This window comes from Somniosus microcephalus, chromosome 14 (assembly GCF_052327205.1).
Source record: "Somniosus microcephalus isolate GS21.2 chromosome 14, FLI_Smic_1.0, whole genome shotgun sequence".
Taxonomy (NCBI): domain Eukaryota; kingdom Metazoa; phylum Chordata; class Chondrichthyes; order Squaliformes; family Somniosidae; genus Somniosus; species Somniosus microcephalus.
The window spans coordinates 81414528-81432872 of NC_141000.1; the positions used below are offsets into that span (position 1 = coordinate 81414528).

Here is an 18345-nt window from a genome sequence, read left to right on the forward strand (position 1 = left end):
AAGGACGTGCCGACCCACTGTCCTCCAATGTACCATGAAATCATTGTGCCCTCAGTAAAGAACACTAAAACACGCAAGGGCAGAACCTCCGGGGGAATATTGGTGTGGTATAAGGGAGAACTGGACAAACACATCTCACCGGTAAAACAGGGAAAATCACACGTATGGCTAAAACTAGATAAAAATATAGGAATAGCAAAAAAAGATGTTTACTTATGTGCGATCTACATACCTCCAATAGAATCGCCATATTTCGAAGAGGAGTTATTTGATACTCTCCACATGGAAATCAGCCATTTCCAGGCCCAAGGAAAGGTGATAATATGTGGGGACCTAAATGCAAGGACCGGTTGTGAACCTGACTTCATAGACCCACAGGGAAACAACCATGTGTTTGGCCAGACCCCTTTAGATGTCACACCAGCCATCGCAAATCGGAACAACCTTGATCGTGAAATAAATAAAAGCGGTAGGGAGGTAGTGCAACTCTGCCGAGCCTTAGGCCTGTACATAGTTAACGGTAGGTTCAGAGGGGACTCCCTAGGGAGACTCACATACTCCTCAACTCTTGGGTCTAGTGTGGTGGACTATACAATCACTGACCTGGACCCCTGCGATATCAACTCATTCACTGTCAGGCAGCAATCCCCCCTCTCAGACCATAACCAAATAAATATGTACCTTAAACTTTCTGCCCAAACTACAGACACAAAAAAGGAACCCAGTAAGCTCCATAAAATAAACCAGACATACAGATGGGCCCCAGACAGTGGAGAAAAATTCATCACAGCACTAAAGTCACCTGATCTCACAAGTAAAATATCAAAATTTAAAGAAAACCCATACGAGATCACCAGAGATGGTGTAAACATGGCCATAGAGGATATAAATATGATCTTCCATGAGGCAGCTGTAAAAGCCGACCTTGTGAAACAGAAGAGGAAGCGTCACAAAACACAAAATAAAAATAAGAAATGGTTTGACCACGAATGCAAAAATGCCAGAAAAGACCTGAGAAAAATATCAAACCAAAAGCATCACCAACCAAACAATCCGGACCTACGTACTAGATACAATGAAACCCTCAAAAGATATAAACACACCATTAGGAACAAAACACAAAACTATACCCACAAAATACTCGAAGAAATTGAAAACTCCACCAATCCAAAACAATTCTGGGAAATGTGGAATAACCTGAGTACAACACAATTGCAAGCATTACCAATCCAAGATGGAGACATCTGGAGAACACATTTTGAAAACCTCTACAAAGACATCCCAATAAACGAAACAAACCCAAGTCAACATCAGGTCACAGAAAAACTCCACACATTAGAAGCAACAATTAAAGACAACCAAAACCCTCTAGACTCCCCAATCACATGGAAAGAACTGGCCACAAAAACAAAATCTCTCCACCTAAAGAAAGCCTGTGGCCCAGACAACATCAAAAATGAAATGCTCAAGTTCAGCAATATGGAGATGCAGGGTGCGATACTCAAACTATTCAACATCATATTACGCTCAGGCTGTTTTCCCGATATCTGGTGCCAAGGACTAATCTCCCCCATATATAAAAGTGGAAACAAATCAGACCCAAATAACTACCGCGGCATCTGTGTCAACAGTTGTCGAGGGAAGTTATTCTGCAGTATTCTAAATAGTAGATTACTTGATTTTCTTAACAAACATAATATCCTCAGAAAAAAACAAATAGGCTTTCTTCCAAAACACCGCACAGCCGACCATATCTATACCCTTCACACCCTCATTGGAAAACATATACACCAAACAAAAAATGGGAAAATATTCGCCTGTTTCATCGACTTCAAGAAAGCCTTTGACTCTATATGGCACGAAGGGCTCTATTATAAACTTCTTCAGTGTGGAATAGGGGGCAAAGTCTATGACCTTATTAAATCAATGTATCTGAAAAACAAATGCGGGGTCAAAATTGGAGACAAACGCACCGATTTCTTCACCCAGAGAAGAGGCGTCCGGCAGGGCTGCAATTTGAGCCCGACCCTGTTCAACATATACATAAATGAATTAGCAGACATGCTGGAGCAAAGCGAGTCACCAGGTCTCCGTCTCCTGGATGGAGAAGTGAAATCCCTGTTCTATGCGGACGACCTGGTTCTGCTGTCTCCCACAGAACAGGGATTACAGCAACAACTAGACCTACTCGACAAATACTGCCAAAATTGGGCTCTAACAGTAAATCTAAAGAAAACCAACATCATGATTTTTCAAAAAAGGCCCAGATGTCAGGAAAACAAATACCAGTTTACCCTCAGTGATACCACTATAGGACACACTATGAGCTACACCTACCTTGGTCTAACTATTACAGCATCAGGGAGCTTCAGCATAGCAGTGAATGCACTAAAAGAAAAAGCCCGAAGAGCCCTATATGCAATAAAAAGAAAATTCTACAACATCCAAATCCCAATCAAAATCTGGCTCAAAATATTTGACAGCATAATCCTGCCCATTGCACTGTACGGTAGTGAAGTATGGGGCCCGCTAAATCACCAAAGCTACACTAAATGGGAAAAACACACAATAGAAGCCCTACATGCAGAATTCTGCCGAAGCATCCTTCGCACCCAAAGAAAAACGCCAACAAATGCATGCAGAGCCGAACTAGGCAGATACCCACTGATAATAAACATCCAAAAACGAGCACTAAACTTCCTAAATCACCTCAAATCTAGCTCCCCAGACACCCTTCATTTCAAAGCCTTTCAGACCCAAGAGCTAAACCCAGAAAAGAGTCCCCTGAGTCAGCTGCTACTGAAACTAAGTACTCAGCCGGACCCTGACCAGCCCCAGACCAACACAGCCGTCCAAACACCAATCCGAGTGAACCAAATCATTAAAAAATGCAAAGAAACCTACCTGGAACATTGGAACAAAATAACCGAAAGCCAAAGCAGATTAGAATGTTACCGGGCCCTAAAAAGAGAATATAAACTGGCAGACTACCTCACGACCATCAGAGACACAAAACAGAGACAGACCCTCACCAGGTACAGACTAAGCGACCACCAACTGGAAATTGAAAAAGGCAGATACAAGAAATCCTGGCAGCCTAGAGAGAATAGAATATGCGATCAATGTCTGGCTGGCGAGGTTGAAACAGAAATGCATTTCCTCCTAAAATGCGAAAAATTCAACACATCAAGAAACATATTATTCAACAAGCTAAGCCAAACAACCCCAGATTTCAAGGAATTGGATGATCTGTCAAAATTGAGATTAGTCTTAGGAGAAGGAGACAGACCATACCTTGGGGCCAAATATGTAACAACATGTCACAACCTGAGGACTGTTTAAAATTAAGACTGTTTAAAATTAATATTGAACGTACCAAATGAAGTACAAAGACTGTTTAAAATTAATATTGTTTAAAAGTAATATTGTATGTACCCAACAAATGTCAAATCGATTGACACCTACAGAATGTTAGAAAACTGTACCTTTTTGCAATGTAAGCTTTGGCAATATGGTTCTCTGTAAACTTTCATGCCAATAAAGCATTTGAATTGAATTGAATTGAGAGAGAGAGTGAGAGAGTGAGAGAGTGAGAGAGTGAGAGAGAGAGAGAGAGAGAGAGAGAGAGTGAGAGAGTGTGAGAGAGAGAGAGAGAGAGAGAGAGAGGAGAGTGAGTGAGAGAACAAGTGACTGGAGAGAGGGAGAGAGAGAGAGAAATAGAAATAGAAAGACAATGAGGAGATTTCGGGACCCATGCAGTTTCTTGCATGCCTTGTTGATGCTGAGCAGGCCAGGCAAGAGTCATCAAGATCCTGGGATGGATGCACCCACGATCAGGAATGTGGGTGAAGGGTGTTGCAGCGATTGGATGATGGGTAATTTAGTTTCCTGAATTATTGAATCTTTTATGTTTTTAATTAACAATTATTCACACACTGAGGCAGATCAGGGCATAGCTCTTTAAAAAAAATCTTAAAGCTGTAATATGATTGGGCAGAATTTCTGTTATTGTTGTTATGTAATTGGAGAGAAAACTTTCGTGCAATACGATTGGTGAATACCAAAAGTAGAAAATAACCAATAGGAATGGAGAATAAAAACAGACTTAACTCATCAGAAAGACGACTCAATGGTCAAGTCAAAGACGACATTTTATTAGAAAGGTAAATACCTTCAGGGTTTGGCAGTCTTCAATTGTCTTTTGGAACAGCCCAAGCACGTTCTTTTTTTGAAGCCACATTATGTCCTCCAGCACCTTACAGCTGAGTGAAGTTCTTGCGCAGCCCATCACTTGTTCATGGCCATCACTCTCGAAATCGTCGCCTTTCTTCCCGACCGAGACATGCAGCTGATGATCAACGCTGGTCTTCGTCAAGCATAGGCCAAGAGACCAAACTTTATCTGGAAACACTTGGCCTGATGGAAGCTGAAGGGTGAACTCGCCCAGCAGCGCTCGCCACTCTTCACCCAAGTGGCATGGGGAGACAGCGAGACTCAGTTGGGTGGAAGTACTTGGTGGGAAGGGTCCCTCTCCATCCTCGACAGTCACAGCGGAGACGTTCAATGGCACATTCAGTTTCGAGCTGCTGAGCAGGAGTGGGCCTGCATCTCTGTGTCCCGGGACACTCGAGCCTGCAGCCGAGGGATTGTTGCTGCCATCCGGTGCACCAAGTGGCTGTGGCTCCTTCACATCATCGCACATGTTCCAGCTCAGATTTCTCTTCGTTTCCTCGTCTACCCGCATCGGGGCTGCGCGCTTTCTTCTGTTGCTCATCGTACTGCAAACTTCATGCAGGTTCCCAGCTGCAACAAAGAACGAGAATATGAACAGCGTTCCCAGCAAAACGGTTGCTTGAAGCATTAGTTGTTACTCTGAACCTTTAGTTAGGAACATAGGAACAGGAGGAGGCCATTCAGCCCCTCGAGCCCATTCCACCATTCAATTAGATCATGACTGATCTGTATCTGAACTCCATCTACCCGCCTTGGTTCCGTATCCCTTAATACCCTTGCCTAACAAAAATCTATCAATCTCAGTGTTGAAATTTTCAATTGAACCCCAGCCTCAACAGCTTTTTGAGGGAGTGAGTTCCAGATTTCCTCTACCCTTTGTGTGAAGATATGCTTCCTGACATCACCCCTGAACAGCCTAGCTCTAATTTTAAGGTTGTGCCCCCTTGTTCTGGACTCCCCCACCAGAGGAAATAGTTTCCCTCCAGCTACCCTTTCAAATCCTTCAATCATCTTAAACACCTCAATTAGATCACGTTTTAATCTTCTAAAGTCAAGGGAATACAAGCCTAGTCTGTGCATCCTATCCTCATAATTTAACCCTTTTAGTCCTGGCATCATTTGGTCACTGATGGTCACTTGCTTTTCTTGTTACTTGAAGAGATGTTGGAGCTATAGACACATAAGTCACTTAGTGTATGGAAAGCACACAACACAAACCAAATAGCCAAAATTTGGCAACAGTGGGGAAGGTGCTGGAGTCCAGAGCAAAGGAGAGTTCCCAGAATGTGGCAATACCGAGGGGGGCAGTTTGTATGCCTTGCAGTTGAGCGAAAGGACCCACAAGTGGGAGCTGCAAGTGATTTTGTTTGTATAAAAACCTGATGATCACTTTGGAAGTTTTCTATCTGAGGTAAATAATGTCTCTTCAGGTACATTCTGGATTTCTTAGGCTTACAAACTGTTAATTACTTTCTTAGTGTCAGTTATGAAAACACTTAAAATTTATCTTAGAAAAGATGATTTGGCTCAGACTGTTTTTTTGGTTTTTATAGTCAATAAAATTTAATTCATTCACAAACGTTTAGCATTTTCAGTTTGACTGTAAGGACCTGGGGGGTTTACAAAGTGCTGGTATTCAACTTGGAAAGGGAAGAAGCTTAACTACACTTGGAACCAAAAGGACAAGGGCTGGGACTTGTCATGATTGACAGGGAAAGCAGCTGATCCGGATCAACTGTAACATTTACAGAAAACCACAAATCAGCTTAATACCCTTGGCTAGCAAAAATCTATCGATCCCAGATTTAAGATTATGAATTGAGCTAGCATCTACTGCTTTTTGTGGGAGAGTTCCACACTTCTACCATCATTTGGGTGAAGAAGTGTTTCCTAACTTCTCTCCTGAATGGCCTGGCTCTAATTTTAATGTTTTGTCCCCTTGTCTGAGACTCCCCCACCAGCGGAAAAAGTTTCTCCCTATTTATCCAATCAATTCCTTTCAAAATCCGAAAAACCTTAACCTTCTATATTCCAGGGAATACAAGCCTAGTTTATGTAATCTCTCCTCATAATCTAACCTATGGGTGATCTATGGGAGACCTAATAGAGGTCTTTAAAATTATGATAACTTTTGATAAAATGAATACAGAGAGAATGTTTCCACTTGTGGGGAAGAGCATAACTAGAAGCCATCAATGTAAGAAAGTCACCAAGAAATCCAATAGGGAATTCAGAAGAAACTTCTTTACCCAGAGAGTGGTGAGAATGTGGAACTCGCTACCACAGGGAGTGGTTGAAGCGAATAGTATAGATGCATTTAAGGGGAAGTTAGACAAACATATGAGGGAAAAGGGAATAGAGGGTTATGCGGAAAGATTTAGATGAGGAAAGGCGGGAGGAGGCTCGAGTGGAGCATGGACTGGTTGGGCCGAATGGCCTGTTTCTGTGCCGTATATCCTATGTAACCCTTGGAGCCCAGGTAACATCCTGCTGAATGTGCGCAGCACTCCTTCCAAGGCCAGCATATCCTTTCTAAGGGTTACATAGGAAAATTCAGGAGCGAAGTCGGGACCCAGGAGCGAGGTCCAGGCTCAGGAGCGAGGACTGGATCCAGGGGCGAAGACAGGGCCCAGGGGCGAGAACGGGGGCCCAGGGGCGAGGACGGGGCCCAGGGGCGAGAACGGGGGCCCAGGGGTGAGGACGGGGCCCAGGAGCGAGGTCGAGGCCCAGGAGTGGCACAGTGTGGACCAGCAGGGTCGGAAGGACCACACTGCAGCCTATGAAACCCAGGCAGAGAGGACCTGCGGGAAGGAGGGAGGACGACAGTAGCAGTATTGTTGTGTGTGTGTGCTAGGCCGATGTAGCAGAGCCTGGTCTCCAATTGTCTTGGATCCCCTTGCCATTGGACCAAGACCTTGCTCTGTCAAGCCCATGTGGTAGGTGGTGTGCAACGGCCACCCCACATTAAAAGAATTCACGCACAGGTATCTTCCGCCCTTTAAAATGAAGTTCGGGACCTGGAATGTCAGGACCCTCATGTGCCCCAACAGTGACAGACTGGAACGCCGTACTGCTATTGTTGCCCGGGAGCTCAGACGTTTCGACATAGACATCGCCGCCCTAAGCGAGACCCGGCGGGCAGGGGAAGGCCAGCTCAAGGAGCAAGGTGGTGGTTACACCTTCTTCTGGAAAGGCAAACCTGAAGAAGAACGCTGCCATAAAAAATGAGCTAGTTGAACGTCTCAGCGACTCCCCTTGTGGAATAAATGAACGCCTCATGACTCTTCGGTTCACCCTAGCCCGGAACCAGTGTGCTACGGTCATCAGTGCGTACACCCCAACACTAGAAGCCACAGATGAGATCAAAGAGAAATTCTACTCCATCCTCGAACAATCCCTGTCCCGAGTCCCAACGGGCGGCAAGTTGATCCCCCTTGGCAACTTCAACGCCAGAGTTGGAAAGGACACAGACCTCTGGGGAGGTGTAATCGGCAGAGAGGGGGTAGGGAAAGCCAACTCCAACGGTACCCTCCTCCTGACGAAATGCTGAGAACATGGCCTTCTCATAACCAAAACCTTGTTCCGGCAGAGAGACAAGTACAAGGCTTCATGGCAACACCCTCGCTCCAAGCACTGGCATCTGCTGGACTACGTCATCGTCCAAGCGAGGGACCACAAGGACGTCCGCATCACCCGCGCCATGACAGGAGCTGACGACTGCTGGACAGACCACCGCCTAATCCGCTCTGTCATCTCCATCAAGGTAGCCCCAAAATAGCGGCGGCAACAGAAGTAATGCCGCAGGAAAATCAACGCTGGAACACTCAAAGACCCTACTAAGAAAGCCCTATTCAGCCTGCGCCTCACAACCAACCTAATGACTCCCAGTGATTCAGAGACACAGAGTGCCCACAGCACCTGGTCTGCACTCAAGGCCTACATAATCAGCACCTGTGAAGAGACACTCACTCAACCAGGAAACACCAAGACTGGTTCGACGAGAACGACCAGGAGGTCCAGGAGCTAATAAGCCACAAGCGCAAGGCATTCCTGATCTGGAAACAGCAACAGAACTCGAGAGCAAGAAAGCAGCTCTACAGACGCCTGAAGGCCGAGGTCCAACAAAAAACTCACGACCTAAAGAACAGATGGTGGGTGGAGAAAGCGCAGGAGATCCAGCAGCTAGCCGACAACCACGACATGCCTGGATTCTTTAGCGCAGTCAAGACCACTGCGGGCCAAGAACGGAGAGGTACTCATCAAGGACAGAGAGGTAGTCAGTGCCCACTAGAAGGAGCACTTCGAAAATCTCCTTAGCCGAGACTCTGTCTTCGATGTGAGTGTCCTCAACTCCATCCCGCAGCATGCTACCCGCCACCACCTCAGCACAACTTCAGCCCGGCATGAACTTGAAAAGGCCATCTGACAACTGAAGAACAAGGCCTCAGGAACAGATGGAATCCCCGCCGGGCTAAAACATGGCGGAGAAGCACTATTGGCGCGAATACATGAACTCATTTCTCTTATTTGGAAGGAGGAGCGCATGCCAGGGGATCTCAGAGATGCCGTAATCGTGACCATCTTCAAGAAAGGTGACAAGTCCGATTGTGGTAATTACAGAGAAGTCTCCCTGCTGTCTGCCACAGGGAAAGTCATCGCAAGAATCCTCCTCAATCGCATTCTCCCAGTGGCTGAAGAGCTCCTCCCAGAGTCGCAATGCGGATTCCGCCCACTAAGGGACACAATGAACATGATCTTCACCGCACGTCAACTACAAGAGAAATGCAGGGAACAACACCAACATGGCCTTCTTTGACCTCACAAAGGCCTTCGACACCGTCAACCATGAGGGATTATGGAGTGTCCTCCTCAAATTTGGCTGCCCTCAAAAGTTTGTCACCATCCTCCGCCTGCTTCACGATAACATGCAAGCCGTGATCCTGACCAACGGATCCACCACAGACCCAATTCACATACGGACTGGAGTCAAGCAAGGCTGTGTCATCGCACCAACGCTCTTCTCGATCTTCCTGGCTGTAATGCTCCATCTCACCCTCAGTAAGCTCCCCGCTGGAGTGGAGCTAATCTACAGAACAAACAGGAAACTGTTCAACCTCCGTCGCCTCCAGTCCAGATCCAAGGTCGTCTCATCCTCGGTCATCGAATTACAGTACAGGAGACTTTGGTTTATCCGGAGGTTGTATGTCCGAAAACCTCGATCTACCGGCAGAAATCAGGAGCCATTCTGTTAGGTTGTTTTTCTTCTCGTGGCTTTTTTTTCCAACAGTCAGGCTTTGGAAAGTCTCTCTGAAGCTGTTGCTAAGCTACAGAGACGCTTCCAAGGTATGGGCCGATGTTTGATCAAAATCTCCGTATGCTTCAACATTAACTTTGTATGTCTGGCAGTTTTGATAGATCGGCAACAGCTCGGTCCCGTCGGTGCCGGATATAACAAAGTTTCCTGTATGTAGACGACGCTTGCGTCTGCGCACACTCTGAGGCCAAACTCCAAACCATTGTCAACACCTTCACCGAAACGTATGAGGGCATGGGCCTTACACGAAACATCCGTAAGACAAAGGTCCTCTACCAATCTGCCCCGGCCACACAGTACTGCTCCCTGATTATCAAAATCCATGACGAGGCCTTGGACAACGTGGACCACTTTGCATACCTCAGGAGCCTACTGTCAACAAGGGCAGACGTCAATGACGAAGTCCAACACTGCCTTCAGTGTGCCAGTGCAGCCTTCGGTCACCTGAGGAAGAGAATGTTTGAAGACCAGGACCTCAAACCCAGCACCAAGCTCCTGGTCGACAGAGCAGTAGCGATACCCGCCCTCCTGTATGCTTCAGAGACATGGGCCATGTACAGCAGGCACCTCAAAGCACTGGAGAGGTACCAACAATGCTGCCTCCGCAAGATCCTGCAAATCCATTGGCAGGATAGGCACACCAACGTCAGTGTTCTCGCTCAGGCCATCATCCCCAGCATCGAAGCTTTGACCACACTCGATCTGCTCCGATGGATGGGCCACATCGTCCGCATACCCGATACGAGACTCCCAAAACAAGCGCTCTACTCAGAGCTTCGACACAGCAAGAGAACCCCAGGTGGGCAAGGAAATGCTTCAAGGACACCCTCAAAGCCTCCTTAAAAAAGTGCAACATCCCCACCGACACCTGGGAATCCCTGGCCCAAGACCGCACAAAGTGGAGGAAAAGCATCCGGGAAGGCGCCAAACACCTCGAGTCTCTTCGCCGGGAGCAAGCGGAAGCCAAGCGCAAGCAGCGGAAGGAGCGTACGTCAACCCAAGCACCCCACCCCACCCGCCCCTTCAACCACCGTCTGCCCCACCTGTGACAGAGACTGTAGGTCACGCATTAGACTAATCAGTCACCTGAGAACGCATTTTTCATGTGGAAGCAAGTCATCTTCGGTTCCGAGAGACTGCTTAAGAAAAAGATCCTTTCTAAGGTGCGGTGCCCAGAACTGTACACAGTACTCCAGATGTGGTCTAACCAGGGCTTTATATAATTGTAGCAAAACTTCCTCCCCTTTATATTCTAGCCCTCTAGATATAAAGGTTAACATTCCATTAGCCTTTTTGATTAATTTTTGTACCTGACCACTACATTTTAGTGATCTGTGTACATGGACCACTAAACTTCCACTGTTCCTAGCTTTACACCATTTTAAAAATACTCTGATCTATCCTTTTTTGGTCCAAAATGGTTGACCTCACACTTACCCATGTTGAAATCCATCTGCCACAGTTTTGCCCACTCACTTAAACTAGCAACGTCTCTTTGTAATTGTATGCTCCCATCTACACTACGTACTTACTATGCCACCAATGTTTGTGTCATCGGCAAACCTGGATATATGGCTCTCTATAGTGTTTAACAAGTCATTAATAAATATATAGTGAATAGTTGAGGCCCCAGCACAGATCCTTGTGCGATATGACTAGGCACTATACACACTAGAAAGTACAACTGCTACCAATCGATTTGTCTCTTTGAGATAGTATTGAACACTTCAGAATACAGCCTACTTCTTATAATTCAAAATTGTTTTCTTGCATTAAAAAAATTATACTATCCGATCATTTGAATTAAGTAACATAAATAAGACAGCAAAGTGGGGATTTAGTGCTCAAGAAGATCATGAGACTCAAACAACTTTTAATCCAGAGTATTTTGTAGATTAAACAATTTTTATCTTAACCTTTCTCTCTTGTAATGTTAAGCAGTTCTTAATAAAAGCAACTAGTAACAACTTCACTAGTTTAAATGTACCTAAATTGAAACAAAATTGCTCGCCAGCTTATTTCGAAATCAGTTGGAAAAGCAGACTCAGAAATCCTGTTAGATGACGGGAATAGACACAGCCTACTGATTGCAGTGAGAAAATCCTAATGATGCATGCTGAAAAACCATGACCACTCAGCACCCTTCAGCTGTTAAAAGTCATAGCTGTGGAGAAAAACAGGATGTTAAATTCAAGCACAGACTTCGCCAAAAAAATTTTAAAATATTTTTAGGTTGGTTTGCTTCCGTTGTCCCGGTTCTAAGGAATTTCCATATAGTCAAATTTCGATTCATAAAGTCAATGACAATTAATAAAAATGCACATAGCAAATCAAATAGAAAAAAACATGAATTGACCTGGAATTGCATACTGCACTGGAGTGTCAGCCGTGTCTCAGTGGGTAGCACTCTCGCCTCTGAGTCAGAAGGTTGTGGGTTCAAGTCCCACTCCAGGGACTTGAGCACAAGATCCAGCCTGACACTCCAGTGCAGTACTGAGGGAGTGCTGCACTGTCGGAGGTGCTGTGTTTCGGACGAGACGTTAAAACAAGGTCCTGACTGTTCTCTCAGGTGGACGTAAAAGATCCCATGGCACTATTTTGAAGAAGAGCAGGGGAGTTAGCCCCAATGTCCTGGCCAATATTTATCCCTTAACCAACATAACAAAAACAGATTATCTGGCCATTACCACATTGCTGTTTGTAGGAGCTTGCTGTGCACAAATTGGCTGCTGTGTTTCCTACATTACAACAGTGACCACACTTCAAAAGTACTCAATTGCCTGTAAAGCACTGAAACAACCTGAGGTAGTGAAAGGCGCAAGTCTTTCTTTCACATGAAATTTGGATATACTAAATTTGAATTCATGTTGAAATAAAAGAAATCAGCTCATAATAAATTATAATTAAAACAAATAGGTCAGAAAATTGTCTGCAATTGTTAGTCATCATTTTCCAAAGCTGTCTAGAATCGAGAATTGTGCCTACGGATTGAAAAATTGCATTCAGTTGATTATTTAGGAGAGGGAGAAAACAGAAAACTACAGATCTGTCAGTTTAACATCAGTTGTGGGTAATTTGCAGGAAAATACACTCAGAACAAGAAGAAAGAAAGAAAAATGGAGGAACAGCTATTTTCACATTCTCAGGACGTCCCAAAGCATTTTACACCCAACTGTTTTGTATACAGCAAGATCCCAAAGCAGCAAAAGAAATGAATAACCAGTTAGGATAGCAAAATACTGCAGATGCTGGAAATCCGAAATAACAACAGAAAATGCTGGAAAAACTCAGCAGGCCAGGCAACATCCGTGGAGAGAAAATAGAGTCAACGTTTCGGGTCAAACCCTTTGTCAAGACTGAAAAAGCACAGGAAATGAAATAAATTAAAAGGCCAGGGTGGGAGAGAACAAAAGAGAAGTGAAGAGACATTAAGAGCTATTCAAAACGAGACGAGATGGTGATAGGACCAGTGGAGACAAAAGACGGCTTTAGATTAGGTGTGAAATGCGCTGGCAGAATGGGAGACAGCTGCCATGTGGGAGAGAAAAAAGGGGGTGGGGGGGAAAAGGGCCAAAACAAAGGTGTGGATAAAAATAAGTAAAAATGTAATGGGGGCCGAGGTTATGATCTGAAATTGTTGAACTCGATATTGAGTCCGCCTCCTTTTCACCATGGACGTACAATCCCTCTACACCTCCATCCCCCACCAGAATGGCCTGAGGGCGCTCTGCTTCTTCCTTGAACAGAGGCCCGACCAGTCCCCATCCACCACCACCCTCCTCCACCTGGCTGAACTTGTTCTCACATTGAACAACTTCTCCTTTGACTCCACTCATTTCCTCCAAATCAAAGGTGTTGCTATGGGTACCTGCATGGGTCCTAGCTATGCCTGCCTTTTCGTGGGATATGTGGAACACTCTTTGTTCCAGTCCTACTCGGGTCCCCTCCCTCACCTCTTTTTCCGGTACATTGATAACTGTATCGGTGCCGTTTCCTGCTCTCGCCCTGAACTAGACAATTTCATTCACTTTGCCTCCAATTTCCACCCTTCCCTCACCTTCACATGGTCCATCTCCGACTCTTCCCTTCCTCGACTTCTCCGTCTCCATCTCTGAGGATAGGTTATTGACCAACATTCACTACAAGCCCACTGACTCCCACAGCTACCTGGACTACACTTCCTCCCACCCCGCCTCCTGTAAGGACTCTATCCCATTCTCCCAATTTCTCCGCCTCCACCGCATCTGCTCCGACGATGTCACCTTCCACACCAGTGCTTCCGACATGTCTTCCTTTTTCCTCAACCGAGGATTCTCCTCTACCGTGGTTGACACGGCCCTCGATCGTGTCTGTTCTTTCTCCCGCACTTCTGCCCTAACCCCTGCCCCTCCCTCCTGGAACCACGATAGGGTTCCCCTTTTCCTCACCTTTCACCCCACCAGCCTCCACATTCAACGGATCATCCTCCGCCATTTCTATGTATTTCCGCCACCGCCAAAGTGATCCCACCACCAAACGCATCTTCCCCTCCCCTTTCAGCATTCCGTAGGGACCGCTCCCTCCGAGACACCCTAGTCCACTCCTCTATCACCCCCAGCACCCCTTCCCCTTCCCAAGCAAGCGCAGGAGATGCAACACCTGCCCTTATACCTCCCCCCTTCCCACTGTCCAGGGCCCCAAACACCCCTTCCAGGTGAAACAGCGATTTACTTGTACTTCTTGCAATCTAGTATACTGTATTCGCTGCTCACGATGTGGTCTCCTCTACATTGGGGAGACCAAACGCAGATTGGGTGACCGCTTTACGGAACACCTCCGTTCAGTCCGTAAGGATGACACCGAGCTTCCGGTCGCCTGTCATTTTAATTCACCGCCCCATTCCCACTCAGACCTCACTGTACTCGGGCTCTTGCATTGTTCCACGGAAGCTCAGCGTAAGCTCGAGGAACAGCACCTCATCTTCCGATTAGGCACTTTACAGCCTTCCGGATATCGAGTTCAACAATTTCAGATCATAACCTCGCCCCCATTACTTTTTTGCTTATTTTTTATCCACACCTTTGTTTTGGCCCTTCCCCCCCCTTTTTTTCTCTCCCACATGGCAGCTGTCTCCCATTCTGCCAGCGCATTTCACACCTAATCTAGAGCCGTCTTTTGTCTCTCCACTAGTCCTATCACCATCTCGTCTCGTTTTGAATACCTCTTAATATCTCTTCACTTCTCTTTTGTTCTCCTCCCATTTTTAATCTATTTCATTTCCTGTGCTTTTTCAGTCTTGACAAAGGGTTTGACCCAAAACGTTGACTCTACTTTTTCCCTCTCCACGGATGTTGCCTGGCCTGCTGTTTTTTCCAGCATTTTCGGTTGTTTGAATAACCAGTTAATCTGTTTTTGGTGGTGTTGTTGCGAGATGAATGGTTGATGTCCATCTAAACAAGCAGACGCATCATTGCTTTAACGGCTCATCCGAAAGACGGCTCCTCCGCACTCCTTCATAACTGCACTGGAGTGTCAGCCTGGATTATGGGCTCAAGTCTCTGGAGTGGGACTTGAACGTACAACGTTCTGACTAGAGGCGTCAATACTACCCACTGAGACCAACACTGAAGGTTATGGAAGGACCTTACCGTCGGAGCCGGACGACAGGGTTTGTAAACATCGCAGACCGGGCCTCGCCACCTGCCCCGGAAGCTGTTGTCTGACCCGGAAACGCGGGCCTCAGTCGCAGTCCGCGGGGATGGAGGGCCGCTATGTCTCCCAGAAGATCAGGCAGCACCCGCTGGCGGCCCATTTCTGGCTCCAGCCTGCAGCCACCTGAGTGCTTCGCCACCGGCTCCTGGGATGCTGAGGTGGGAACAGCGGCAGCTCCAACCCAACCGGGGGGCGGGGAAGGGGAGGAGGAGAGAGAGACTGGAAGAGGGGGGGAGGAGAGAGAGACTGGAAGAGGGGGGGAGGAGAGAGAGACTGGAAGAGGGGGGGAGGAGAGAGAGACTGGAAGAGGGGGGGAGGAGAGAGAGACTGGAAGAGGGGGGGAGGAGAGAGAGACTGGAAGAGGGGGGGAGGAGAGAGAGACTGGAAGAGGGGGGGAGGAGAGAGAGGACTGGAAGAGGGGGGGAGGAGAGAGAGACTGGAAGAGGGGGGGAGGAGAGAGAGACTGGAAGAGGGGGGGAGGAGAGAGACTGGAAGAGGGGGGGGAGGAGAGAGAGACTGGAAGAGGGCGGGGAGGAGAGAGAGACTGGAGAGAGGGGGGGAGGAGAGAGAGACTGGAAGAGGGGGGGAGGAGAGAGAGACTGGAAGAGGAGGGGGGGAGGAGAGAGACTGGAAGAGGGGGGGAGGAGAGAGACTGGAAGAGGGGGGGAGGAGAGAGAGACTGGAAGAGGGGGGGAGGAGAGAGAGACTGGAAGAGGGGGGGGAGGAGAGAGAGACTGGAAGAGGGGGGGGAGGAGAGAGAGACTGGAAGAGGGGGGGAGGAGAGAGAGACTGGAAGAGGGGGGGAGGAGAGAGAGACTGGAAGAGGGGGGGAGGAGAGAGAGACTGGAAGAGGGGGGGGAGGAGAGAGACTGGAAGAGGGGGGGGAGGAGAGAGACTGGAAGAGGGGGGGGAGGAGAGAGACTGAAGAGGGGGGGGAGGAGAGAGACTGGAAGAGGGGGGGGAGGAGAGAGACTGGAAGAGGGGGGGGAGGAGAGAGAGACTGGAAGAGGGGGGGGAGGAGAGAGACTGGAAGAGGGGGGGAGGAGAGAGACTGGAAGAGGGGGGGAGGAGAGAGACTGGAAGAGGGGGGGGAGGAGAGAGACTGGAAGAGGGGGGGGAGGAGAGAGACTGGAAGAGGGGGGGGAGGAGAGAGACTGGAAGAGGGGGGGGGAGGAGAGAGACTGGAAGAGGGGGGGGAGGAGAGAGACTGGAAGAGGGGGGGGAGGAGAGAGACTGGAAGAGGGGGGGAGGAGAGAGACTGGAAGAGGGGGGGAGGAGAGAGACTGGAAGAGGGGGGGGAGGAGAGAGACTGGAAGAGGGGGGGGAGGAGAGAGACTGGAAGAGGGGGGGGAGGAGAGAGACTGGAAGAGGGGGGAGGAGAGAGACTGGAAGAGGGGGGGAGGAGAGAGACTGGAAGAGGGGGGGAGGAGAGAGACTGGAAGAGGGGGCGGAGGAGAGAGACTGGAAGAGGGGGGGCGGAGGAGAGAGACTGGAAGAGGGGGGGCGGAGGAGAGAGACTGGAAGAGGGGGGGGCGGAGGAGAGAGACTGGAAGAGGGGGGGGCGGAGGAGAGAGACTGGAAGAGGGGGGGCGGAGGAGAGAGACTGGAAGAGGGGGGGGAGGAGGCGGAGGAGAGAGACTGGAAGGGGGGGAGGAGGCGGAGGAGAGAGACTGGAAGGGGGGGAGGAGGCGGAGGAGAGAGACTGGAAGAGGGGGGAGGAGGCGGAGGAGAGAGACTGGAAGAGGGGGGGAGGAGGAGAGAGAGACTGGAAGAGGGGGGGGAGGAGAGAGACTGGAAGAGGAGGGGGAGGAGAGAGACTGGAAGAGGGGGGGAGGAGAGAGACTGGAAGAGGGGGGGGAGGAGAGAGACTGGAAGAGGGGGGGGGAGGAGAGAGACTGGAAGAGGGGGGGGAGGAGAGAGACTGGAAGAGGGGGGAGGAGAGAGACTGGAAGAGGGGGGGAGGAGAGAGACTGGAAGAGGGGGGGAGGAGAGAGACTGGAAGAGGGGGCGGAGGAGAGAGACTGGAAGAGGGGGGGCGGAGGAGAGAGACTGGAAGAGGGGGGGCGGAGGAGAGAGACTGGAAGAGGGGGGGCGGAGGAGAGAGACTGGAAGAGGGGGGGCGGAGGAGAGAGACTGGAAGAGGGGGGAGGCGGAGGAGAGAGACTGGAAGAGGGGGGGGAGGAGGCGAGAGAGAGACTGGAAGGGGGGAGGAGGCGGAGGAGAGAGACTGGAAGAGGGGGGAGGAGGCGGAGGAGAGAGACTGGAAGAGGGGGGGAGGAGGAGAGAGAGACTGGAAGAGGGGGGGAGGAGGAGAGAGAGACTGGAAGGGGGGGGAGGAGGAGAGAGAGACTGGAAGAGGGGGGAGGAGGAGGAGAGAGAGACTGGAAGAGGGGGGGAGGAGGAGAGAGACTGGAAGGGGGGAGAGGAGGCGGAGGAGAGAGAGACTGGAAGAGGGGGGAGGAGGCGGAGGAGAGAGACTGGAAGAGGGGGGGAGGAGGAGAGAGAGACTGGAAGAGGGGGGGAGGAGGAGAGAGAGACTGGAAGAGGGGGGGAGGAGGAGAGAGAGACTGGAAGAGGGGGGGAGGAGGAGAGAGAGACTGGAAGAGGGGGGAGGAGGAGAGAGAGACTGGAAGAGGGGGGGGAGGAGGAGAGAGAGACTGGAAGAGGGGGGGAGGAGGAGAGAGAGACTGGAAGAGGGGGGGAGGAGGAGAGAGAGAGACTGGAAGAGGGGGGGAGGAGGAGAGAGAGACTGAGAGGGGGGGAGGAGGAGAGAGAGACTGGAAGAGGGGGGGAGGAGGAGAGAGAGACTGGAGAGGGGGGGAGGAGGAGAGAGAGACTGGGAGAGGGGGGGGGAGGAGAGGAGAGACCGGGAGGGGGGGGGAGGAGAGGGAGACCGGGAGGGGGGAGGGAGACCGGGAGAGGGCGGGAGGGGGAGGAGGAGAGGGAGACCGGTGGGGTGGCGGGGGGGGTGGGGGGGAGGGAAGGAGAGGGAGACCGGTGGGGTGGGTGGGGGGGGGGAGGGAAGGAGAGGAGACCGGGAAAGTGGGGGGAGACCAGGAGAGGGGGGAGGGGAGTGGGGGGAGGTCGGGAGATGGGGGGGAGGGGAA

General features: G+C 49.4%; 1 protein-coding gene across 1 annotated transcript; it reads right to left on the reverse strand.

Annotated features, from left to right (window-relative positions):
• Positions 1 to 4133: 4133 nt before the first annotated feature.
• On the reverse strand, positions 4134 to 15258 carry LOC147107614 (E3 ubiquitin-protein ligase SHPRH-like). Its single transcript, XM_086007420.1, has 2 exons — positions 15175 to 15258; positions 4134 to 4803 (listed from the first exon to the last, which is right to left on the reverse strand). Exon 2 carries the CDS (start codon positions 4772 to 4774, stop codon positions 4139 to 4141), a length of 636 nt encoding a protein of 211 aa, XP_085863546.1. The 5' UTR covers positions 4775 to 4803; positions 15175 to 15258; the 3' UTR covers positions 4134 to 4138.
• Positions 15259 to 18345: the final 3087 nt, after the last annotated feature.